The sequence below is a fragment of the Bufo bufo genome, chromosome 3 (genome assembly GCF_905171765.1).
Source record: "Bufo bufo chromosome 3, aBufBuf1.1, whole genome shotgun sequence".
NCBI lineage: Eukaryota > Metazoa > Chordata > Amphibia > Anura > Bufonidae > Bufo > Bufo bufo.
Window position 1 is genome coordinate 698,303,906 of NC_053391.1, and position 25,361 is coordinate 698,329,266.

Below are 25,361 nucleotides of genomic sequence, written 5' to 3' on the forward strand. Positions count from 1 at the left end.
GAGATTTCACTCCAAATTTTAATATAGAAAATGCGTCAAAATTCACAAAAACACTGGCCCTAAAAAAATGTAAGAATCGTGCATAATTGTTATAAGGCGACATACGGTAACTTGGAAACCATCGTGTAACTTCTTAGTTTTTAACGTTCTGGAATCTGCAGGAATCACCGCCATCTTCAGTGTTTGTACTTCTGCAGTCAGACTTCTTCCTTCCTGTTTTCTGAAATCAACAGCAAATGTCACATAATGTGTCAGTATTTAGAGGATTTGATCTTTCACCTCCTTATCTGACTTGATGTCCTCCTTGTGTTGGCCGGTTCTCCTTTTTTCCAGTTTGTTTTTCTCCGGGGGGGGGGGGGGGGGGGGGGGGGGGGGGGGGGGGGGGGGGGGGGGGGGGGGGGGGGGGGGGGGGGGGGGGGGTCAGCCCCGGGGGGGGTCAGCCCCGGGTGTCAGGCTGTCAGCTATACAGGGGGGTACGGTGCGGGTGTCAGGCTGTCAGCTATACAGGGGGGTACGGTGCGGGTGTCAGGCTGTCAGCTATACAGGGGGGTACGGTGCGGGTGTCAGACTGTCAGCTATACAGGGGGGTACGGTGCGGGTGTCAGACTGTCAGCTATACAGGGGGGTACGGTGCCGGTGTCAGGCTGTCAGCTATACAGAGGGGCACGGTGCGGGTGTCAGGCTGCTAGCTATACAGGCGTTCTGCCCCGGGTGTCAGGCTGTCAGCTATACAGGGAAGGCGATCCGGGTGTCAGGCTGTCAGCTATACAGGGGGGGGCAGTCCAGGTGTCAGGCTGTCAGCTATACAGAGGGGTACGGTGCGGGTGTCAGGCTGTCAGCTATACAGGGGGGTACGGTGCGGGTGTCAGGCTGTCAGCTATACAGGGGGGGGCAGTCCAGGTGTCAGGCTGTCAGCTATACAGTGGGTGCTGCCCAATGTCTCTGCAAGGAAGGAGAGCTGTGATTCTCTTAGGATAAAGAACATTTGATGACATCATCACCATGTGACCAGTAACATATCGATATTACTGGTCACATACCTACCAGGAGTGTTGCTAGAGGAGAATTTTCCATAATTGTGGAGCTTTTTTTGTGAAAATTACATCAGGAAAAGGTGACAGGGGCTGTTAACCTAAAATATTGTAAGCTACTGTATACAGTGGGGGGGGGGGCTGTATACTCTAGGGTGCTATACTGGATACTGTGGGGTGCTGTATACTATAGGGTGCTATACTGCATACTGTGGGTGCTGTATATTATAGGGTGCTATACTGTATACTGTGGGGTGCTGTATACTATAGGGTGCTATACTGCATACTGTGCGGTGCTGTATACTATAGGGTGCTATACTGTATACTGTCGAGTGCTGTATACTATAGGGTGCTATACTGCATACTGTGGGGTGCTGTATACTATAGAGTGCTATACTGTATACTGTGGGATGCTGTATACTATAGAGTGCTATACTGTATACTGTGGGGTGCTGTATACTATAGGGTGCTATACTGTATACTGTGGGGTGCTGTATACTATAGGGTGCTATACTGCATATTGTGAGGTGCTGTATACTATAGGGTGCTATACTGTGGGGTGCTGTATACTATAGGGTGCTATACTGTATACTGTGGGGTGCTGTATACTATAGAGTGCTATACTGTATACTGTGGGGTGCTGTATACTATAGGGTGCTATACTGCATACTGTGGGGTGCTGTATACTATAGAGTGCTATACTGTATACTGTGGGATGCTGTATACTATAGAGTGCTATACTGCATACTGTGGGGTGCTGTATACTATAGAGTGCTATACTGCATACTGTGGGGTGCTGTATACTATAGGGTGCTATACTGTATACTGTGGGGTGCTGTATACTATAGGGTGCTATACTGCATATTGTGAGGTGCTGTATACTATAGGGTGCTATACTGTGGGGTGCTGTATACTATAGGGTGCTATACTGTATACTGTGGGGTGCTGTATACTATAGAGTGCTATACTGTATACTGTGGGGTGCTGTATACTATAGGGTGCTATACTGCATACTGTGGGGTGCTGTATACTATAGAGTGCTATACTGTATACTGTGGGGTGCTGTATACTATAGAGTGCTATACTGCATACTGTGGGGTGCTGTATACTATAGAGTGCTATACTGCATACTGTGGGGTGCTGTATACTATAGAGTGCTATACTGCATACTGTGGGGTGCTGTATACTATAGGGTGCTAGACTGCATACTGTGAGGTGCTGTATACTATAGGGTGCTATACTATATACTGTGGGGTGCTGTATACTATAGGGTGCTATACTGTATACTGTGGGATGCTGTATACTATAGAGTGCTATACTGTATACTGTGGGGTGCTGTATACTATAGGGTGCTATACTGTATACTGTGGGGTGCTGTATACTATAGGGTGCTATACTGCATATTGTGAGGTGCTGTATACTATAGGGTGCTATACTGTGGGGTGCTGTATACTATAGGGTGCTATACTGTATACTGTGGGGTGCTGTATACTATAGAGTGCTATACTGTATACTGTGGGGTGCTGTATACTATAGGGTGCTATACTGCATACTGTGGGGTGCTGTATACTATAGAGTGCTATACTGTATACTGTGGGATGCTGTATACTATAGAGTGCTATACTGCATACTGTGGGGTGCTGTATACTATAGAGTGCTATACTGCATACTGTGGGATGCTGTATACTATAGAGTGCTATACTGAATACTGTGGGTGCTGTATACTATAGAGTGCTATACTGTATACTGTGGGGTGCTGTATACTATAGGGTGCTATACTGTATACTGTGGGGTGCTGTATACTATAGAGTGCTATACTGCATACTGTGGGGTGCTGTATACTATAGAGTGCTATACTGCATACTGTGGGGTGCTGTATACTATAGAGTGCTATACTGCATACTGTGGGGTGCTGTATACTATAGGGTGCTAGACTGCATACTGTGAGGTGCTGTATACTATAGGGTGCTATACTATATACTGTGGGGTGCTGTATACTATAGGGTGCTATACTGCATACTGTGGGGTATTACACTGTATACTGTGGGGTGCTGTACGCTATACACTACGAGGGGCGGGGGGTTGTTATACGATAGATGTCAATTCAACACTAGTAGAAAAGCACGGGTTGTTTTCCAGCTCACCTTCCAATTCTTGCAGCCCCATGCACGGAGTGGTTCGAGTCCATATACTGACTGTAGCAATCTGCAGTAAACATACTCCTGCCCGGTTCCCATGTGTTTGTAGTTGCACTCTATTGTTCAATTCTCCAAACAGCAGTAACAAGTGCAGACAGAACCCTGCCCCTCCCCCACAGCAGAGACGCGTTTCCAACAGTCGTTCTTTTTCATAACTAAAGTGCAGTCTGAACACATCCTTTAAAAAGCAGGGAAGTGAGAGATGAAGGAATTGAACCCCCTCCCCCCCCATGTTGGTTAATTAGCCTTACTCTGCACAGACTGCGCTGAATCATTATTAACCCATGTGTTGCTGAATCACCAACATAAATATAGAACTTTTAAAAACAGCGATGGTGATGGTTGTTCACACTGTGCATAAACCTGTCAATTAGATACAAATTCTCTTACGTTCCATCCTTTTAAAAGACTTCTGCACCACTCTTGTCTGCCACACACCACAGTGCCACTGTCTGCACCACTCCTAACTGCCACACACCACAGTGCCACTGTCTGCACCACTGCTAACTGCCACACACCACAGTGCCACTGTCTGCACCACTCCTAACTGCCACACACCGCAGTGCCACTGTCTGCACCACTGCTAACTGCCACACACCACAGTGCCACTGTCTGCACCACACCGGGCAGGAGTATGTTTACTGCAGATTGCTACAATCCATTCTACACATCATCTAACCAAGATAAATGAAGGGTATTAGGTTCTTCTAAATAAAACCTGCCCCCCCCCCCCCCCACGGCTGATAGCCCCCGATTTACATTTATCCTATAGTCTGTAATAATAATTCCACTCTATAAGTCCTCCGACCACTAAACACCGGCGAGCTGTGGCAGTGTATTACTCTGTGGTCACTCCTGCACCGGGGATGTGGTTCTGTCACCGCTCGTCCCTCTATTGCTTCCTTTTCATTGATTAATCGCATTGATTATATGGTTTGGGGTCAGCACTGACAATAGCCGTCCTCTAATATCACTTCATACGCTGCCCCCATAATGTTTGTCCGCTCCCTGGCATCCTCAGGGGTAATGGGCAGCGACGCTATATACGTGGCATCGCTTTCTTTACTATTTACCAGAAAAAATAAACATGGGGCACAATGCAAAAGAGGGGACGGTCGGGCGAATGGACAGAGGAGGCCCAAGATGGGTGAACAGCCCCCGGCCTATGATGTACTTAATCCGCCCCTGGTGCGCGCTCTGATAAGCCAGGGAGCGCGCTCACGCCTATCTCACTTGTATGCTCGCTGCCGGCCGCCGCTCACCTTCCAGGTGGAACAACCTCCCATCTTCCTTGTAGCCTCTCGCTCCAGTGCTCCGGAGCAAGAAAACAGCCGTGCTGTGCGGCCTGGGCCTTCTAGTGACGTGACCGCCTGACCAGTGTTGTGTGTGTCAGTGTGTGTCTGCAGATACACTGCCGCCGAGGTGTGGTGTGTGGCAGTTAGGAGTGGTGCAGACAGTGGCACTGCGGTGTGTGGTAATTAGGAGTGGTGCAGACAGTGGCACTGTGGTGTGTGGCAGCAAGGAGTGGTGCAGACAGTGGCACTGTGGTGTGTGGCAGTTAGGTGTGGTGCAGACAGTGGCACTGTGGTGTGTGGCAGTTAGGAGTGTTGCAGACAGTGGCACTGTGGTGTGTGGTAATTAGGAGTGGTGCAGACAGTGGCACTGTGGTGTGTGGCAGTTAGCAGTGGTGCAGACAGTACCACTGTGGTGTGTGGCAGTTAGCAGTGGTGCAGACAGTGGCACTGCGGTGTGTGGCAGTTAGGAGTGGTGCAGACAGTGGCACTGTGGTGTGTGGTAATTAGGAGTGGTGCAGACAGTGGCACTGTGGTGTGTGGCAGTTAGGAGTGGTGCAGACAGTGGCACTGTGGTGTGTGGTAATTAGGAGTGGTGCAGACAGTGGCACTGTGGTGTGTGGCAGTTAGGAGTGGTGCAGACAGTGGCACTGTGGTGTGTGGCAGTTAGGAGTGGTGCAGACAGTGGCACTGTGGTGTGTGGTAATTAGGAGTGGAGCAGACAGTGGCACTGTGGTGTGTGGCAGTTAGGAGTGGTGCAGACAGTGGCACTGTGGTGTGTGGCAGTTAGGAGTGGTGCAGACAGTGGCACTGTGGTGTGTGGCAGTTAGCAGTGGTGCAGACAGTGGCACTGCGGTGTGTGGCAGTAAGGAGTGGTGCAGACAGTGGCACTGTGGTGTGTGGTAATTAGGAGTGGTGCAGACAGTGGCACTGTGGTGTGTGGCAGTTAGGAGTGTTGCAGACAGTGGCACTGTGGTGTGTGGTAATTAGGAGTGGTGCAGACAGTGGCACTGTGGTGTGTGGCAGTTAGGAGTGGTGCAGACAGTACCACTGTGGTGTGTGGCAGTTAGCAGTGGTGCAGACAGTGGCACTGCGGTGTGTGGCAGTTAGGAGTGGTGCAGACAGTGGCACTGCGGTGTGTGGTAATTAGGAGTGGAGCAGACAGTGGCACTGTGGTGTGTGGTAATTAGGAGTGGTGCAGACAGTGGCACTGTGGTGTGTGGCAGACAAGAGTGGTGCAGACAGTGGCACTGTGGTGTGTGGCAGTTAGGATTGGTGCAGACAGTGGCACTGCCGTGTGTGTGCAGTTTTCAGTGGTGCAGACAGCGGCACTGTGGTGTGTGGCAGTTAGGAGTGGTGCAGACAGTGGTACTGCGGTGTGTGGCAGTTAGGAGTGGTGCAGACAGTGGCACTGTGGTGTGTGGCAGTTAGCAGTGGTGCAGACAGTGGCACTGTGGTGTGTGGCAGTTAGGAGTGGTGCAGACAGCGGCACTGTGGTGTGTGGCAGTTAGCAGTGGTTCAGACAGTGGCACTGCGATGTGTGGCAGTTAGGAGTGGTGCAGACAGCGGCACTGTGGTGTGTGGCAGTTAGGAGTGGTGCAGACAGTGGCACTGTGGTGTGTGGCAGTTAGGAGTGGTGCAGACAGTGGCACTGCGGTGTGTGGCAGTTAGGAATGGTGCAGACAGTGGCACTGTGGTGTGTGGCAGTTAGGAGTGGTGCAGACAGTGGCACTGTGCTGTGTGGCAGGCAGGAGGCCACAGACTAGAGAGGTATTTTTTCAGTTAAGGGCCTCGCTGCCTTGTATTTTCAATAGGGGGGAGGGGTGCTGAGGAGTCACAAGGCTGCTGCAGCCAGTGCCAGGGCAGAAATTTACAAGGGGCCCAAATATGGATGGAAAGGATCAGGCTTATTCACCTGTAGGATGCCAGTGCCGTACCTGGACTTGACCTGAGTCCCAGCGCTGTACAGGTATGGCAGGCTGATCGGGCAGATGCAGGAGCTGTGCCTGTCCGATCAGCGGCACGGGTCCGGCTGACACTGTCACTGAGCCCCTGCTATCAGGGCAGGAAGCATCGGCATCAGCGAGAACTCCAGCCTGCTCTATAAAAATATAACCGGATCCGCCCGTCAGGTGAACCTGTAAATAAAAAAATAAAAGCTGTGCAAAAACAGCCGTGTTTTCGTCACCTTTCCTCACGGAATGTGTAATACGGAGCTTCCATTGTGTTTTCATGGTGACAGGTTGCCTTTAAATTTCATTTACCAGCATGTTTCAGTATATTTAAATGTAAAAATAAAGTTTCTTATGGTTTCGGCGTGGGGAAGGGGGGTGGCAGGGAAAGTACCCGCCCGGGTGCCAAATACGCCACTGTCCTGAGCTAAAGTGGGTGGAGAAGAGACCAGAGAGCTGAGGAGAGGACCAGAGAGCTGAGAAGAGGACCAGAGAGCTGAGGAGAGGACCAGAGAGCTGAGAAGAGGACCAGAGAGCTGAGGAGAGGATCAGAGAGCTGAGGAGAGGACCAGAGAGCTGAGGAGAGGATCAGAGAGCTGAGGAGAGGATCAGAGAGCTGAGGAGAGGATCAGAGAGCTGAGGAGAGGATCAGAGAGCTGAGGAGAGGATCAGAGAGCTGAGGAGAGGATCAGAGAGCTGATGTCACGGGTGTATGTGAGCAACGATAGTAATTCACAGTACAGAGCAACTGACTGGACCCAGAACTAGGGAGGATAAAGGGTGACCCCTGTCCGACCCTCAACGCTTTCCCTATTCTGCTAAAGCACATGCCCGGATCCAAAAGGTGGAACGAGGCATGCCCACGTGCCTAAGACTAATGACCACTGTAACCCCTACAATAGTGGAAGGGGCACGGCCACCAGTGCCCTACTCAGTATATGGAGGGAACCGTGGCCACCTCAGATCCAGTCAGAAAACAAACAGGAATACAACAATGTCTGCAGACTTAGCTGAAGGTGTTGTAGCCGCAGAGAAGACGGATCCAAGGACAGGCTGGCAAAATCCGGAGTGCTAGCTGCAGCAGAACACAGGTCCAGTGGACTGATAGCTACAAGTGAAGAAACCAAAGCAAGAGCCACAACTGAAGTGAGAACTATAATCCACATCCTATCATAGGAGGAGGGGTGATATAAAGAGAGGGAAATCAAACACATGAAGGACAGCTGTGGTGAAAGAAACCAGAAGTAAACAGAGTAGTGAGAACGCCTCCCAGCTCTAGTAGTGACATCATCACAGGGGTGGAGAAACAGAGCTGTGAGAACGTCCCAAAGCTCTGGTAGTGACAGCTGAGGAGAGGACCAGAGAGCTGAGGAGAGGACCAGAGAGCTGAGGAGAGGACCAGAGAGCTGAGGAGAGGACCAGAGAGCTGAGGAGAGGACCAGAGAGCTGAGGAGAGGACCAGAGAGCTGAGAAGAGGACCAGAGAGCTGAGAAGACCCTCCGGGACGTTGATCACGGGGCACAGAGGACGTCTATCTTGGGGACTAACAGTAAAGTTGAAAAAATATCAGATACATTTTGTCTGAACCCTCTAATTTGATGGGAAATGACAGACTGTGTATGGGGGCCAAAGACTGTAAGCTGTTTTTTGTGTTGTTTTTTTTTGGTGGTGGGGGGGGGCTGGGACTGTTTTTTAGTTGTAGGATAGTGATAATTTAATGGGCATATTGCATGGTCGCAGTCCTGGGGGGTTGGGGTCCATGAGAGGTTAGAAGTAGCGGTCATGGAGACCCACAGAGCTGAACTTGTAGAACTTTATAGTGACTGGTGCATCCATGCTAATGTCTATGGGTGGGAAGGCTCCGGCACAGGGTGGTCCCTCAGAGACCCACATGGTAGGAAGGGCTATGTAGCCTACAGTCTCTGTGTTGGGATACTTTCACACTAGCGTTGTTAGAATCCGGCAGGCAGTTCTGTTGTCGGAACTACCTGCCGGATCCGGAAATCCGTGTGCCTACTGGACCATGTGATGACCGCAGTGACGTCATCAAAGGTCCTTTAGCCAGGTCCTGAAGAATGTAGAAAGAAGAGGAGATCCACTACGCGATCAAGTGAATGGGGTGAGTTAAATTTTGTTTATTATTTTTAAACCCTCAATGGATATTTTACTTTGCATTCTGTATTGAGAATGCTATTATTTTCCCTTATAACCATGTTATAAGGGAAAATAATAAAATCTACACAACACCGATCCCAAACCTGAACTTCTGTGAAGAACTCCGGGTTCGGGTCTGGGTACCAAACATGCCGATTTGTCTCACACGCGTGCAAAACGCTTTGCACTCGCGCGGGAAAAATCCTGCATTTTCCCGCAACGCACCCACATCTTCTCCGGCCCTCACACGCGACGCCCGTGTGAAAGAGGCCTTTGAATTTGTAGAGCGCTGCGGAATATGATGGCGCTATATAAATACATTTTATTATTATTATTATTATCCGGCAAGTGCGGTAGTGTTCCGGAATTTTGACCGGAAAAAATACTGCAGCATGCTGCGGTATTTTGTCCGGTCAAATACCTTACAAGGGATGGAACGGAAAACATCCTGATGCATTCTGAACAGATTGCTTTCCATTCAGAATGCGGATTTCAATATCGGAAAAGAATAACGCTACTGTGAAAGTGCCCGTACAGCCCAACCTGGTGGAGACTCATGCAGTGGTTGAGATCCCCAACAAACATTGGATTCAATGGATAGGTCATCAGGATTGTTGAGCAAATTGAAGTGAAACTAATTAAACCAGAACATTGTAAAAAATCATGGCCCATTACTTCTGCCCACATCCTGATGTCACACACCTGCTGCCATCTTCTCCTACTGCCACCCACCATCTTGTGCTGCTACTGCCACTGCTGTTGCCCCCCCACTCTGTTCCGGGGCAATATTGTCCCTGTCAGAAGAACAGAAAAATAACAAAAAAATGGATGCTGCCTTTGGAGCAGCCATAAGACCTCTATCACATGGTCCCTATTTTGCATCAGGATTGGCTCATGATTTGGTAGCCCTCTATCTATTATCTATCGATCGATCTATTCATCATTTTATCATCTACCTACCTATCTAGAGCTGGGAGATTTCAGCTGTGAAGCTTGCAGACTGCAGCTCCTGAATATAATACACTCTGTCACTCTCTTCATTATGACTGGTATACGGTACATATCAGATTTATTTAATATATTTGTTCTTGTCTTGCAGAAATGCTTTGTCTCACTGGTGCCATCTTCTGGCTTCTGGCCGCCTTTCAGTGTCTACAGGTACGGGACATGCTGCAATTGTTTAATATACCAATGTGTCTGAGCCAAAACTCTCTCTAAAAAGTTTAGCTAATTGGTGCATCTAGGAATTCAACACTTTTTTTTATTTTTATAACATGCTTAAAAAGGGGTGGGGCTTAATAAAAAAATAGGTGGAGCTTATTTGGAAGGGGCGGAACATTGCAGGAAAAGGGCCAAGCTTAAGATTGTGTCACAATTCTGGTATAAAAGTCTTCCTCAAAGTAAGACAACCAATAGTTATGATAGAGTGAGTGAGAAGTGTCCGTCCCTGCACCAGATCTATCCTCCAGACAGAGCCCCTGTGATCAGTCCGGTACAGGGATAGACAGTCGGACTAATCTTACACCATCTGCAAGGAGACAGAAAATGGAAACCTTAAAACCTGGAAATTGTTATTCCTCAGGAGAAGATTAGTGAACAGGGAAGACCAACTGGAGCAGATCAGGGAAGACCAACTGAAGCAGACATATGTACAGGGAAGACTAACTGGAGAAGATCAGGGAACAGGGAAGACCACCTCTAGCAGATCAGGGAACAGGGAAGACCAACTGCAACAGATATGTGTACAAGGAAGATCAACTGGAGCAGAACAGGGAAGACCAACTGAAGCAGATCAGGGAAGACCAACTGGAGCAGATATATGTACAAGGAAGACCAACTGGAGCAGAACAGGGAACAGGGAAAACCCACTGAAGCAGAACAGGGAAGACCAACTGGAGCAGATCAGAGAACAGGGAAGACCAACTGAAGCAGATATATGTACAAGGAAGACCAACTGGAGCAGAACAGGCAACACCCACTGAAGCAGAACAGGGAAGACCAACTGGAGCAGATCAGAGAACAGAGAAGACCAACTGAAGCAGATATATGTACAAGGAAGACCAACTGGAGCAGAACAGGGAACAGGGAACACCCATTGAAGCAGAACAGGGAAGACCAACTGGAGCAGATCAGAGAACAGGGAAGACCAACTGAAGCAGATATATGTACATGGAAGACCAACTGGAGCAGATCAGGGAACAGGGAAGGCCAACTGGAGCAGATCAGAGAACAGGGATGGCCAACTGAAGCAGATATATGTACAAGGAAGACCAACTGGAGCAGAACAGGGAACACCCACTGAAGCAGAACAGGGAAGACCAACTGGAACAGATCAGAGAACAGGGAAGACCAACTGAAGCAGATATATGTACAGGGAAGACTAACTGGAGCAGATCAGGGAACAGGGAAGACCAACTGAAGCAGACATATGTACAGGGAAGAACAACTGAAGCAGAATAGGGAAGACCAACTGGAGCAGACATATGTACAGGGAAGACCAACTGGAGCAGAATAGGGAAGACCAACTGGAGCAGATCAAAATACATGGAAGACCAACTGAAGCAGATATATGTACAGGAAAGACCAACTGGAGCAGATCAGGGAACAGGGAAGACCAACTGAAGCAGATCAAGGAACAGGGAAAACCAACTGGAGCAGATCAGGGAACAGGGAAGACCAACTGGAGCAGATCAGGGAACAGGGAAGACCAACTGGAGCAAGTCAGTGTACAGAGGAGACCAACTGGAACAAGTCAGTGTACAGGGGAGACCAACTGGAGCAGATGAAATAACAGAGACGACCAACTGGAGCAGATCAGAGAACAGGGGAGACCAACTGGAGCAGATTATAGAAAAAGGAAGCTCAACTGGAGCAGATCAGGGAACAGGGAAGACCAGTTTAACAGATCAGTGAACCAGTAAGACCAACTGGATCATTGGCCTAGTCATACTAAAACAAACAATGCCAATACATGGAGAAGAGCACCTCATATACAGACAGAATATGATGTGACAGCATTTGCAGATTGATTATTTTTCTTCCTGTCTCTCCTGCTTATTTGTTCAGATCTACTGCAATAAGGAGGCCATGTGTAAATCTGCAAACAGGAGACAAAAATCCTTATGTCCACTATAGCTTCTTGAAGACTAGTGAGGCACACCTACAAAGTTAAAGGGGTTGTCTGGCAAAATGTTTTTATTTTAAGGCAATGGGTTAAAAAAAGAAGAATCATTACTCCCCTCACAAATCCCACACCGCTGGTCTTCTGAATCTTACCAGGTTCTTTCTGGTCGCTGCTTCTTAGTCCCTAGCTAGCCACTATCTAATGCCTTTCCCTTTGTGCCAGTAAGTGGAGACTAATGAGGACCCGGCAGGCATTAAAATGGCAGCTCTAGAGAATTCATGAGTAATGTTTCTTTTTTTTTTTTATAACTCATTCTGACCCTTCTATGAATACTGTTATCCCATCAGACGACCACTTCAAGTTCTCAATGTCACCACTGAAGCTTTTTCTCTCTCTCCCCAGGTTTATGGTGAAATTCATAAAATGACATCCAATCCCAATGTATTTGATGACCAGTACATTGGCTGCTATGATGAACTGGAGAAGAACATCATGCCTAAGGTGCTTCATAAGGAGAAGGAAAATAAGCAGTTTAAGGAAGCGTGGGGCAATGCAGCTGAGTGGTGGTACTACATAAAAGATAATCTTGAACTTCCGGAAGGGTTTCAGGATGAGTATGGAGTAGCTCTACTGACTTTCACCAAAAACTATCCAGAGGGAAATCCTATAGGCCAGCAGATGAATGGAAACCTCACCGTGGCAGGAGCCTCACAGAAAGATTACATGGAGAAGTTCCACTTCAAAGCCCTTCACTTCTACCTAACAAGAGCTTTGCAAATGCTAAAACCCAACTGTGAAGAAAGCTACGTAACGTATAGAGGAAGTCAACACTCCATCCACATACAACCAGTTTCTAGATTTGACAGTTTCACCTCATCTTCTTTGAATCCTGAGGAAGCACAAATGTTTGGCAGTAAATCTCTCTTTCAGATAACTACTTGCTTTGGTGCCAAACTTGGTAAATTGTCATTTGTTCCATTAGATGAAGAAGTTCTGATTCCTCCAACAGAAAAGTTTGTATTTGTGACAGAACACAATTCATTCTACATGTTGAAAAGTACCGGTCAGATGTGCAGCTACTTCAACTGTGCCTATCTAGAAGGTAAATGTCCCACAATCTGTTGAGGGTGATGTCCCACCTAGCCTTGAGTAATAGCCAGAAAATTGTCCTATCATTTATCGGCCAAATATGTTCATGATGAATATCAGAGCTTTGGAAGTCCAGAATCCTGGATCTTCAATGATGCCAAGATAAGTTTGACTCCAGTTCCTGGTGGACAGGTGGTGACACAAGTGATGTTGAAGCCTGTGTACTCATGGAACTGAACAGGGTTTCAGCTACAAGACCTCCACAAGAACTCTTCTATTAGTGGGTTGTTCATAGACAGTCCTATGTCCACAATTGTCCCTCTTTTTGAAGATCTCTGAAAGGGTCAAGTTGCTCAACTAGCTTCAGGGCTTAAGTGCCTCTGGCTGGAGAGGATTTACAAAAGACAGGAACTGCACATTAGTCTGGCAGTCTGGAGGTAACCAACACAAGCCTAAAAGAGACAGTTGTGGTACCAGGGAGAAATAGTTCACGAGTGACATAAGCTGGTTAAGATAACAGTTATAGTCTTACATTCATTGATTTTTTTTCTTCACTTTCAGCTGAGAAGCGAAAAGATCCTATTTGTCGATCAGGTAAGAAGATAACTTATAAGGGATTCTCTGGAGCAATAACATCAATGGCCTGTCCTTAGAATGGTCCATCAATGTTTGACCTGAACATATGAGCGCTACCTGTTAAAGGCCAATATTGATAATGAATTATGAGGCCACCAGGGTCACAAGGCCTTCAAAGGTTAGAAGTTCCCTTTATTGAATTACTATAGATCATAAAGCACACTAGATGCCCAGGAATTACAACCTATTCTCAAAGCCGTACAGTCCAGAACCCAGACAAGCTCAGTGACTAACCAGGTGATGAAGAACCCCAAATTAAAGGAAACCTAAACCCTGAAAAACAAGAAAAAAAAAGCACTGTCTTTACCTCCTTCTACTTAAACATCTGCAAACTGCTTCAGGATGTAGTTTTAGGAGATTTCCTGCAGTCAGACGAGTGTCTTCTTCTTCGCTGCCTCTCCATCTTCAGATGTTGACTGGCTGATATCAGTTCATGTGCGTTGGCCTGGCCTCACAGTCAGACGGGAAGTTCAGGGAAAAGGGCGTATTTGGCAGCACTATACAGACATTATCATCACTCGCTGTCTGGTACTATGTATCTACTGAAGCTGGTATAATGGGCACTATGGCTAGTACTATGAACACACTACAGCTGGTACTGTTGGCACTATCGCTAGTACTAGATATATACTACAGCTGGTACTATTTGCTCTATGGCTAGTACTATGAACACACTACAGCTAATACTGTTAGCACTTTTTCTGGTACTATGTACAGTATATAATACAGCTGGTACTATGTACAGTATATAATACAGCTGGTACTATGTACAGTATATAATACAGCTGGTACTATTGTTACTATGACTGGTACTGTGTACACACTACAGCTGGTACTATTGGCACTATGGCTGGTACTATGTACAGACTACAGCTGGTACTATTGTTACTATGACTGGTACTATGTACAGACTACAGCTGGTACTATTGTTACTATGACTGGTACTATGTACAGACTACAGCTAGTACTATTGGCACAATGACTGGTACTATGTACAGACAACAGCTGTTAATATTGGCTCTATGACTGGTACTATGTACAGACTACAGCTGGTACTTTTGTCACTATGACTGGTACTATGTACAGTATATAATACAGCTGGTACTACTGGCAATATGACTGGTACTATGCACAGACAACAACTGGTACTATTAGCACTATGACTGGTACTATGTACAGTATATAATACAGCTGGTACTACTGCCATTATAACTGGTACTATGTACAGACTACAGCTGGTACTATTGACACTATGACTGGTACTATGTAAAGACTACAGCTGGTACAATTGGCACTTTGACTGGTACTATGTACAGACTACTACTGATACTATTGACACTATGACTGGTACTATGTACAGACTACATCTGGTACTATTGGCATTATGACTGGTACTATGAACACACTACAGCTGGTACTATTGGCACTATGACTGGTGTTATTTATATACTACAGCTGGTACTGTTAGCTCTATGACTGGTAGTCAGTATAGACTACAGCTGGTACTATGTATATTGGCATTATCACTGTTATTATGTATATACTACAACTGAAACTGTTGGTACTGTGGGTGTTACTGTGTCTATACTACAGCTGGTATTATTGGCAATATGGCTGTTACTATTGCCACTATGGCTGGTACTGGTGGGGCTATGGTTGGAACTTTGTATATCCTATAGCTGGTACTATTTCTACAATTTCTGGTACTATGAATATACTATAGATGGTACTATTGGCACTATCACTGGTAGTATCTATACTAGAGCTGTAATAGAGTACTAGAGCTTGTACTATGTACAGGTGTAGCTTAAGTGGTAATTCCTACTCCTCTTTTTAGTCTGGCCTCACCCATCATGCTATGCGGTTGTTGGTTCTTTTTGGTTGTTTTAATTGCTGGTGTCTGGGTCTCCTGTAATTTCCTGCTCGTCTGCATATTTTGGAGTTAAGTGTTTTTTCCCTATTTCTTGTTCGTGGTTTTCCCTTACCTTTTGGTTTTAGGCCTGAGGAAGTCTCCTGTTCCTTCAGCTGGAAAGGAACAGGTCATCTTTTGTCCTAACATTATTTCCAGGGCCCTTTAGGGTCAGGTAGGGCCCTAGGTTCCAGCGTATGAACATTTCTACCATCAAGGTCTGTTCATACTTATAGTAGTCAGGGCTTGGGTCAGTGATTCACTAGGTGGTGACCTTTTTCCCCTTTCCTAGTTTCCAGGCCTAGAACCTTTTCCCTTCCCTCTTGTGGTCGGTGTAGAGTTTTCCTCCCACACCGCGCCGTGACACTTATATCTTCTCGGACTGTGGCCTTTAGACAGGACTTTACATAAAGGCAGACCCTTCCCCCTCTCCGGTTTTTGCGATCCTTTCTAAACAGACTGTAACCCTGTACATTAACTGCCCAGTCATAGCTATCAACCAGCCATGTCTCAGTTATTCCCACTGTCATAGCTATCATCCAGCCATGTCTCAGTTATTCCCACTGTCATAGCTATCATCCAGCCATGTCTCAGTTATTCCCACTGTCATAGCTATCATCCAGCCGTGTCTCAGTTATTCCCACTGTCATAGCTATCATCCAGCCGTGTCTCAGTTATTCCCACTGTCATAGCTATCATCCAGCCATGTCTCAGTTATTCCCACTGTCATAGCTATCATCCAGCCATGTCTCAGTTATTCCCACTGTCATAGCTATCATCCAGCCATGTCTCAGTTATTCCCACTGTCATAGCTATCATCCAGCCGTGTCTCAGTTATTCCCACTGTCATAGCTATCACCCAGCCATGTCTCAGTTATTCCCACTGTCATAGCTATCATCCAGCCGTGTCTCAGTTATTCCCACTGTCATAGCTATCATCCAGCCATGTCTCAGTTATTCCCACTGTCATAGCTATCACCCAGCCATGTCTCAGTTATTCCCACTGCCATAGTTATCATCCAGCCATGTCTCAGTTATTCCCACTGTCATAGCTATCATCCAGCCGTGTCTCAGTTATTCCCACTGTCATAGCTATCATCCAGCCGTGTCTCAGTTATTCCCACTGTCATAGCTATCACCCAGCCATGTCTCAGTTATTCCCACTGTCATAGCTATCCTCCAGCCGTGTCTCAGTTATTCCCACTGTCATAGCTATCATCCAGCCGTGTCTCAGTTATTCCCACTGTCATAGCTATCATCCAGCCGTGTCTCAGTTATTCCCACTGTCATAGCTATCATCCAGCCATGTCTCAGTTATTCCCACTGTCATAGCTATCATCCAGCCATGTCTCAGTTATTCCCACTATGTCATAGTCCTCCTCACACATCACTAATTCCAGTTCACCAGTTTTATTAATCAGGCTTCTGCCATTAGTATACATACAATTAAGAGGTTTATGTATATTTTTTACCCTACACCTTTCCTTCTGAACTGTTCTAGTCCCTCCTTCCATTCCTCCTCCAGTCGCATTACCTCGCTCTCGGTCTCTATCTGTACTATCTTCCCATCCTATAACGTAATTACCCTCCCCCCAGTCCCTAGTTTAAACACTCCTCCAACCTTCTAGCCATCTTCTCCCTCAACACAGCTGCCCCTTCCCCATTGAGGTGCTGCCCATCCCTACGATAGAGCCTGTAGCCAGCAGAGAAGTCGCCCAGTTCTCCAGGAACCCAAACCCCTCCTTCCTACACCAGTTCTGGAGCCACTTGTTAACCTCCAGGGCCAGCAATACCATATTGTGGCACATTATACCACCCCGACAGAGCCAAATACCACAGTCCATCACAAAATACTGTCCCAGCAGCACAAAATACATCCCCAAAAACTTCCACTGGCCAGCCTTGAGTAGGGCCCAGGCGGCCCCATGGGCATTGGCCCACCGGGAAATTTCCCTGTAAGGTCTATGGCCATTAAGCCCTTGGGTGTCTGTATAATCTGTATGTAGCGAGCCTCCCCTAGTGGTGGCTGTATAATCTGTATGCAGTGAGCTCCCCCTAGTGGTGGCTGTATAATCTGTATGCAGTGAGCTCCCCCTAGTGGTGGCTGTATAATCTGTATGTAGTGAGCTCCCTCTAGTGGTGGCTGTATAATCTGTATGTAGTGAGCTCCCTCTAGTGGTGGTGACTGTATAATCTGTATGTATTGAGCTCCCTCTAGTGGTGGTGACTGTATAATCTATATGTAGTAAGCTCGCTCTTGTGGTGCTGGCTGTATGATCTGTATATAATGAGCTCCCCCTAGTGGTGGCTGTGTATTCTGTATGTAGAGAGCTCCTCCTAGTGGTGGCTGTATAATCTGTATATAGTGAGCTCCCTCTAGTGGTGGCTGTATAATCTGTATGTAGTGAGCTCCCTCTAGTGGTGGCTGTATAATCTGTATGTAGTGAGCTCCCCCTAGTGGTGGCTGTATAATCTGTATGTAGTGAGCTCCCTCTAGTGGTGATGACTGTATAATCTGTATGTAGTAAGCTCCCTCTAGTGGTGACTGTATAATCTGTATGCAGTGAGCTCCCTCTAGTGGTGGCTGTATAATCTGTATGTAGTGAGCTCCCTCTAGTGGTGACTGTATAATCTGTATGCAGTGAGCTACCTCTAGTGGTGACTGTATAATCTGTATGCAGTGAGCTACCTCTAGTGGTGGCTGTATAATCTGTATGTAGTGAGCTCCCCCTAGTGGTGGCTGTATAATCTGTATGTAATGAGCTCCCTCTAGTGGTGACTGTATAATCTGTATGTAGTGAGCTCCCTCTAGTGGTGGCTGTATAATCTGTATGTAGTGAGCTCCCTCTAGTGGTGGCTACAGGTAATCTGAATGTTATTGTGTATCTATATTTCTAGGCAGGGGATTTGGAGATTTGTATTAGAAAAATAATACTCCCATCATGGTAGAAATATAATATAAATCAGGCCAGTGCTGCGCTGTAATACAACATGTAACCAGCGGTCAGGTGGGGCGCTGCTTTCAATGTAAGCTACTTTCTATGTTTTAAGCTACAACTGAACCAATGGGAGGAACAAAATATGGAGATCAGCTGAATGTGATGTCTGCAGCTGAAATCGAGGAGCGGATGAAGGTTTTTGAGGAGAAAATCAATCAGAATCAACTCTTCTGGAAGCATCACCACGCCGAGCTGGGCGCCATATTCGAGCAATTTACTGACAGTGGGAATAAAACCAACATGTACCGTTCCCTGAGGAAACTGGGCGAGCATATAAAGGGTAAGTGCTGCATGATGGCAGTGCAAGGACAGATAGAAAGATAGATAGATAGATAGATAGATAGATATGAGATAGTGAGGGATTCTCACTTCAGGAGACTGTCTGATCTCTGCCCAGACTTCACCTCGATGGAGGAGGAAGAGAGACTCTCCATACTGCTGGGGAAAGAGGAGAACACAGCGGCCCTAGCAGCACAATATATTACTGCCTGCCATAGATGAGAGGAGCCTGATATACCATGGACTCCCCACCCTGGACGTGTCCCCATCCCCCAACCCTACCCACTTATTTCCCACTTGCTTTGGCAATGCTAAAATGTATTTAGTCCTGCCAATAAAGCTGATTTGTAAGATAGATATGAGATAGATAGATAATAGATACATATGAGAGAAAGAGATAGATAGATAGATAGATAGATAGATGATAGATAGATAGGAGAGAGATACTGTAGATAGATAGATACTGTAGATAGATAGGAGATAGATAGATAGGAGAGAGATACTGTAGATAGATACTGTAGATAGATAGGAGATAGATACTGTAGATAGATAGGAGATAGATAGATAGGAGAGAGATACTGTAGATAGATTGATGTGAGATAGATAGATAGATACTGTAGATAGATAGATAGGAGATAGATAGATAGGAGAGAGATACTGTAGATAGATTCATGTGAGATAGATAGATAGATAGCTAACATCATTACTTTGTGTTTTCAGCTCTAAAAGACCAGACAGAATCTATATCGAGCGAGCTGAAATCGGTGGTACAGAACGAGGGGGAGATTATTAAATTCCTCGTCCTACATGATGAAGCCTTTGCAATTCTAAAGAAAGAACTCAATGAACACCAAGGTAAGGGGACAGCGGCCGATCTGTGACCCTACAGCCAGGGGCGTAGCTATAGGGGGTGCAGAGGTAGCAGTCACTGCCGGGCCCAGGAGCCTGCGGGGGCCCAATGACCCTTGTGCTGCATAAGAAGACACCAGTATTATAAAAAGTGCATGAAGTTACATCTCTGGCTGGAGGAAAGGGGTTAGGTCAAGAATTTGGCACGGGGGGTAGGTACTCCCCTGCCTACAGCACACAGAGCGTACACAGGATATACATGTTGAGCCAAAGTATGCTAAACTGTACAAATATACAATTATATGTTATAGGAAAAATGAAAATACAATACTACAAAATACTGCACAATGCTGTACTAAACTGTACAACTATACATTATGCACAACACTTATCTAGACTCTAATAGTATGTGCAGCTTTATATCACACCGCTACATTGTATGAAACATTACAGTACATGAAACCTTTCTGAATTTTATAGCCGTACACTGTAGTCCGCGATACACAACACAACCACTGGGTGGCAGATGTGTGGCTGTGTAGGAGTAGTAGTAGCAGCAATAGGGGTAGTTAAAATTGCATCAGCAGTACAGTACGGAGCCTGATGGATAAGGCAGGAGTTGTGTGGCTGTGTAGGTGTTGTAGTAGCGACAGTAGGGGTAGTAATAGTGGCAGCAGCAGTACAGTATGGAGCCTGATGGACATGGCAGGAGTTGTGCAGCTGTGTAGGCATAGTAGTAGTGGCAGTAGGGGTAGTAGTAGCGGCAGCAGCAGTACAGTATAATACATGATGGACACGGCAGGAGTTGTGCAGCTGTGTAGGCATAGTAGTAATGGCAGTAGGGGTAGTAGTAGCGGCAGCAGCAGTACAGTATGGAGCCTGATGGACATGGCAGGAGTTGTGCAGCTGTGTAGGTATAATGGTAGCAGCAGTAGGGGTAGTAGTAGTGGCAGCAGCAGTACAGTATGATACATGATGGACAGGGCAGGAGTTGTGCAGCTGTGTAGGTATAATGGTAGCAGCAGTAGGGGTAGTAGTAGTGGCAGCAGCAGTACAGTACGGAGCCTGATGGATAAGGCAGGAGATGTGCAGCTGTGTAGGCATAGTAGTAATGGCAGTAGGGGTAGTAGTAGCGGCAGCAGCAGTACAGTATGATACATGATGGACACGGCAGGAGTTGTGCAGCTGTGTAGGCATAGTGGTAGTGGCAGTAGGGGTAGTATTAGCGGCAGCAGCAGTACAGTATGATACATGATGGACACGGCAGGAGTTGTGCAGCTGTGTAGGCATAGTGGTAGTGGCAGTAGGGGTAGTATTAGCGGCAGCAGCAGTACAGTATGATACATGATGGACACGGCAGGAGTTGTGCAGCTGTGTAGGCATAGTGGTAGTGGCAGTAGGGGTAGTATTAGCGGCAGCAGCAGTACAGTATGATACATGATGGACACGGCAGGAGTTGTGCAGCTGTGTAGGCAGTAGTAGTGGCAGTAGGGGTAGTAGTAGCGGCAGCAGCAGTACAGTATGACACATGATGGACACTGCAGGAGTTGTGCAGCTGTGTAGGTATAGTAGTAGCAGCAGAAGAGGTAGTAATAGTGGCAGCAGCAGTACAGTATGGAGCCTGATAGATAAGGCAGGAGACGTGCAGCTGTGTAGGTATAGTAGTAGCAGCAGAAGGGGTAGTAATAGCAGCAGCAGTACAGTATGGAGCCTGATAGATAAGGCAGGAGATGTGCAGCTGTGTAGGTATAGTGGTAGCAGCAGGAGGGGTAGTAATAGTGGCAGCAGCAGTACAGTATGGAGCCTGATAGATAAGGCAGGAGATGTGCAGCTGTGTAGGTATAGTAGTAGCAGCAGAAGGGGTAGTAATAGCATCAGCAGTACAGTATGGAGCCTGATAGATAAGGCAGGAGATGTGCAGCTGTGTAGGTATAATGGTAGCAGCAGTAGGGGTAGTAGTAGCGGCAGCAGCAGTACAGTATGACACATGATGGACACGGCAGGAGTTGTGCAGCTGTGTAGGTATAATGGTAGCAGCAGGAGGGGTAGTAGTAGTGGCAGCAGCAGTACAGTATGGAGCCTGATAGATAAGGCAGGAGATGTGCAGCTGTATAGGCACAGTCAGAGCAGCAGTACAGTATGGAGCCTGATAGATAAGGCAGGAGATGTGCAGCTGTGTAGGCATAGTGGTAGCAGCAGGAGGGGTAGTAATAGTGGCAGCAGCAGTACAGTATGGAGCCTGATAGATAAGGCAGGAGATGTGCAGCTGTGTAGGCACAGTCAGAGCAGCAGTACAGAACGGTACATGATGACAGGCAGACAGTGTCAGTGCCATCATTGGGCAGGCATAAATGGCCACTGTCAGCAATGGCAGATCTTTTCTTTGGCCTCAGCCGGAGTTGTGTGAAAATCCTCCCAGATCCATGCCTGAATCACTGTTCTCCACACCGGCGGAGGACAATTTGTCCACTTGGGGGTGATGACACCACCTGCCGCACTGAATACCCCCTCTGGCCGCGCACTGGAGACTTCCCCTTCTCCTGAGCAAGCGAGTTGTAGAAACAGATGTTCAATTGGACAAAGCCCAGTACAAAATATGGTGACTGGGATGCAGGAAAATAGTGGTGGCTGTGATGAGGGCCATTTTTGAGTCCACTGTTACGATATACGGCAACTGTGATGCAAACCGAAAATGTCAGCCCAGGTCCACTAGTCTGCGCTGAAGAGAATGCTTGTGATAAAATGTGTAATGTGACAGAGTCTACGACATCTCGTCAGGTGCACTGGTCTGTGACCGGCCGACTATTGTAATTACATGTGCAACTGAACCCAGTCTACAGTAACAATCTACGCGGACACTGCGCAGTGTATCAGTCAGGACTTACACTTATAATTGAAGAAACTTTGCAACAGATTTTTTTGGGGGAAAAATTGCAACTGGACATTGTCTACAGCAAATATTTACTGACTGCGATGCTACAAAATTGAAGAAACACCTCAACAGCTTTTTTTGGAAAAAATGTACAATTAGGAATTCGGCAGCCAGTACATATGATATTTTAGATGTATATTGGGCTTCTATTAGGCTTCTGATCATTAGGAAAAAAAGGAGTACTGTAGCTTTAAATAGCAAATCAATCGCAGGACTGTCAGAACAGTAAATGTACACTGTTCCGTCCAGTGCTTTACATGACGTGTTCAATGTGTCCACCATTCTGTCCGATGCTCATGGTTTAACATTTGATCCAGTCTTTGTGAACCCGCTGAAGAGCCACAGGCGATACTTCTTCATGGCGCTGCAGGACTCTTGCGTAGTATGGCTAACCTGAAATGGTGAAGAAGTATCACCTGCAATTCTTCAGCGTGTTCACGAAGACTGGACCAACCATGGTAAACCACGTGCCTCCAGCAGAAGAGCGGACACATGGAACATGTTGTCTAGAGAACATTCCCCTCGCTTTACTTTTAAACATGTAAAAATAGGGTCAAAACTGACACCTCCAGTAAATTCTAGCCACAGATTATGTATCACATGACCCCCTTCCCACTGGAAAAAACCGGAGCTGAATTTAGTATAGCGGATTTCAAAATGGCGGCCAAAAATGTTTCCACCACCAAATAATGCCGCCTCCCTGCCAATTAACACTTTCACACATTGGAATTCAATTTTCTACAAATTAAACCAGTTAAAAGGGGGCGTCCAAACTTCTGCCTCGCCCTGTACTTGTAGAACAGTCTACATTACACTACAATACACTGTACATAATACTCTATGGCTATCCCTATCATCCCTACAAGGTGCAATACTGTGACGTATAGAACTTCTGACCTGACACCACACTCGTTAAGTAGCCATAGGGGCAGGGTGCCCACTGTGAACATGGCATCATGGCGCTAAGCTGAGGTCGCTGCCACAATGACTGTTTTTTCATCTCTTCACAGAAGTAATCCAGGGCATTGCCATCTGGTTGGGATTATTTACTATCGGCGGTGCTACCATTTTCATCTATAAGTACTTCATGAGGAATCCTGGAGCTCCATGATGACATCACGTCAGAAGCACTAGGTTCCTGGATGCAAGCAACCATCCCCCCAAGTCCCTCAGTTCCCTGTACTGGACCCCATCCATTTCCTTCCCCCTATTTTATGATCACAGTGTGAGTGATATCATAACCCAGGGGCAACGTCCTGCTGAAAACTGTCAGTACTGTGTGAAAGGCCCTGGGAGAGCACAAGTGAAGCTTCTTTCTATTACAGTATATAAGGATGTGGCTGGAGCTCATTGAAGGTTCAGCTGCTTCACACTTTCATAGTTAATACAGTTGAAAAAAGACATAAGTCCTTCAAGTTCAATCTTTCTTCAAATAAATTAAAGTTTTTCTAGGTTTCTCATTTGTGTTTGGTGTTTTTCTAGTGACTAACAAACCCCTCGGGTAAGAGGGTTGTCCAGAGGGGAAACTTGTTGTGCCAAGGAGTTCAGAATTGGTTTAAAAAATAACAGAGGAAGCCATATTTGCCTCACCGTTCCCTTGCCAATCCCGGTTTGACATTTACCGTCCCGTCACTGATCTCAACTCACAGGAAATGTCAGAAATGACCCCTCAGCCAACCAACGGAAACAGTGGTGACCAGCCTCAGCCGGTGAGCTGGCCGACCGTAGCATCTCCTGTGTGCTGAGATGAGACCAGGAAATGGTGACCCGTGGGAACTTGGTAAGCGCCAGAACATGACCAGAGGGGCATTAGTGAGTTATAGAGTATGCAGAGATGAGGCTGGAAACACTCATCATGGAGGTCTGGGCCAACTGGAGAAGATGAGGAACGATAGAGTGGCCAATCAGAGGGATTGTCACGGTTCAGTCACCAGACTTAACAGGTATGTGATGCTGCATTCCCCGGTATAGTTGGTAAAGCTGAATTGAATTTCAAAAATAATATTCATTCAGCATAAACAAAAAAATGCTGAATTTCAAAAATAAAAAATGGGCAAGATAACTATATAGATAGGATAGGGCTGGTACAGACATGAATATATACTTTTCTACAGTATTTCAGAAAGTTCTGTTGTTCATGTGTTCAGGGGCGGATTAAGTGCATGATGGGCCCCCCGGGGCTGTCTACCCAACTGGGGCCCCTCCCTCCATTTTAGTTAAATGTTTCTGTATGAAGAGGCTGCGGTGCTTCGTGAGCGTCACAGTCTCTTCCTCGGCAATATGACGTCACATTCATCGTTCACATGGCCTCGGTGCAGCTCTGTCCCATCTGAGTGATTGGGTCTGAGCTGCAGTACCGAGCGCAGTGCTATCAAATGGACAGCGCTGTGCTTGGTAAGGGGCAAAGAGGCTGCGGCGCTCACTGGGACATCGCGGTCTCCTCAAACAGCGGATTGGCGGGGGTGCCAGGAGTCAGACCCCCACCATCTCAAAACTCTCTGAGTACAGATGTCATAGATGTTACCTGCAGTCCTATGTAACACCCCATATGACACAGTGAATTATTGTGTTTTGTGGGGTGCTACATAGGACTGCAGGGAACATCTACAACGTTATCTGCACTCAGAAAGTTATCACTGTTATCTGGGCGGTTACAAATTAGTAAAATTTAAAATACATGTGATTATAATAAAAAAGACTCGGAGGAGAATACAGCACCACATACCTCTTACATCCAGGGACATCTCCTGTCGTGTAGACCTTCTCTTTCCTCTTCTCCTCCGTTAGACCCAGACCACCATGGCAAATTCTTTCAGCCGCATCTCGTCTCTACAGTTTGTAACACAGACACGTTGGATTTCTCAGTTTTTCCATCAACCTCCCCATCCTGGTGTCCCCACAGTGTCATCCTGCCACC

General features: G+C 46.7%; 1 protein-coding gene across 6 annotated transcripts in view; it reads left to right on the forward strand.

Annotated features, from left to right (window-relative positions):
- Positions 1 to 24,688, forward strand: part of LOC120996609 (ecto-ADP-ribosyltransferase 5-like) — a 44,606-nt gene extending 19,918 nt beyond the window's left edge. For 4 of the 6 annotated variants that reach the window (XM_040426644.1, XM_040426648.1, XM_040426645.1 and 1 more), the window contains exons 2-7: positions 9,727 to 9,785; positions 12,154 to 12,853; positions 13,402 to 13,434; positions 18,437 to 18,664; positions 19,384 to 19,518; positions 23,455 to 24,688. In XM_040426644.1, the coding sequence (XP_040282578.1) occupies positions 9,729 to 9,785; positions 12,154 to 12,853; positions 13,402 to 13,434; positions 18,437 to 18,664; positions 19,384 to 19,518; positions 23,455 to 23,555 (1,254 nt within the window). In that variant the 5' untranslated portion in view covers positions 9,727 to 9,728 and the 3' untranslated portion in view covers positions 23,556 to 24,688. Of the gene's footprint in view, positions 1 to 1,076; positions 1,115 to 9,726; positions 9,786 to 12,153; positions 12,854 to 13,401; positions 13,435 to 18,436; positions 18,665 to 19,383; positions 19,519 to 23,454 lie in introns of those variants that run through there. The other 2 variants (XM_040426647.1, XM_040426646.1) reach the window with 2 other exon arrangements.
- Positions 24,689 to 25,361: the final 673 nt, after the last annotated feature.